Raw genomic sequence first — 1,398 nt, 5'->3', positions numbered from 1 at the left:
TCCATATTACAAAAATGAAATTTAATAAATCAAAAATAAATTGTGATTTATATCCATTATATGCACTTAAAATTATGTTTTGTTAATTTGGTATGTCGAGAAAACAAGTTTTTTTTTTTTTGTTTTTGTTTTGTTTTTTCTCAAAAAAAAAAAAAATTGCATGGCACTTGTCAGCCTCCGTACACCGGTGCCCCGGATGCGCAGCACGGATGAGGGCGTCTGCGCAGTTCACAGATCTACAGATCCCACGGCTCGTTTTAACAGCTCTGCTGATCGCTGTTTGGATGTTGTACAGATCAGCTCTGTCTGCTCACTCACTTACGCACACTCATTTAAACCCATAGCTCCGCTTCATTCACAGGCCTGCTCAGTTATGAACATGGCGCCGTTTTTAACGAGTTTTATTTATTTGGCGTTGTTGTGTAGTAGGATATGCTGTGATAATGACACAGAAGAGGATGAGCACGCCAAACACACATACACGGTGGAGATGTTCAATGATGCCGTCTCTACTGCTCCACTCTTCGTCATGTTCTACGCGCCCTGGTAAAACTGAACACCTTCATCAAATATTTTCATTATATTGAGAGATATACGAAATGGTAAATGCATTGAGATCAATGCCGTTATGCTAGTTCTGAGTTGATTTGCTGCGATGTTTGAAGTGACTTCATTAGCCACTTTAATCTACAGAGACAATCATAAGTCAGTTTTGGATGAAGTGGATGTGTCAAGTTTAGTAAAGACACGGAGCACCATTTTTGACATTAGAGTGATGATAATAGACTTTGGTAAAAAGTTTAAATTCCTGCAGTCATAAAGTTTTAGTGTACGTGGCAAAGCATGAACAGCCACATCAGACATCACTTCCTCATCCTAGTTAAACAAAACAAAAAAAAATGCAATGGTAGTACCATGGTCTTTATATATTTTTTAAGGTTTATACTATGTACAAATATCATGTCATGTTTTTTTTTCCCCTCTTCGTTTTTGGTCTTGTACCATGGTAATACCAGGGCATTTAAACAAAAATACACCAAAAATACCACAGTTCTATCAATGCAGTGGTATTACCATGTTATTATTCACTCTGTCTTTGATGGTATTCAATCAAAACAAACAGCCACATTACATGAGCTATCAAAGTAAGAAGAGACAGACACAGTCAGTGATTCTAAACCACTAAACAGTATTCCTGAATTACACACACCACCATAGTCTTTGATTTTAAAGTTTTTTTTTGTTTGTTTTCTTCTGGGTACTGTTGTATTTTATAATATATTGTACTTTTAAGTTATAAAAAATGTTAGTTTTATGTTTAAAGTGATTCAGTAAGGCAGATTTTTACCTGACCAATAAGCTTAAAGGGATACTCCACCCCAAAATGAAAATTTTGTC

At 35.8% G+C, this 1,398-nt stretch overlaps 1 protein-coding gene across 1 annotated transcript in view; it reads left to right on the top strand.

The window, feature by feature from the left end:
* The first annotated feature begins 247 nt into the window (after positions 1–247).
* Positions 248–1,398, top strand: part of LOC107678545 (thioredoxin domain-containing protein 5-like) — a 14,039-nt gene continuing 12,888 nt past the window's right edge. The window contains exon 1 of the mRNA XM_016473843.1: positions 248–546. Coding sequence (XP_016329329.1) covers positions 374–546 — 173 coding nt within the window. The 5' untranslated portion in view covers positions 248–373. The remainder of the gene's footprint in view (positions 547–1,398) is intronic.

The sequence above is a fragment of the Sinocyclocheilus anshuiensis genome, unplaced genomic scaffold, assembly GCF_001515605.1.
Source record: "Sinocyclocheilus anshuiensis isolate Anshui unplaced genomic scaffold, SAMN03320099.WGS_v1.1 scaffold1781, whole genome shotgun sequence".
Taxonomy (NCBI): domain Eukaryota; kingdom Metazoa; phylum Chordata; class Actinopteri; order Cypriniformes; family Cyprinidae; genus Sinocyclocheilus; species Sinocyclocheilus anshuiensis.
This window is presented reverse-complemented; position numbering and strand designations above follow the sequence as displayed.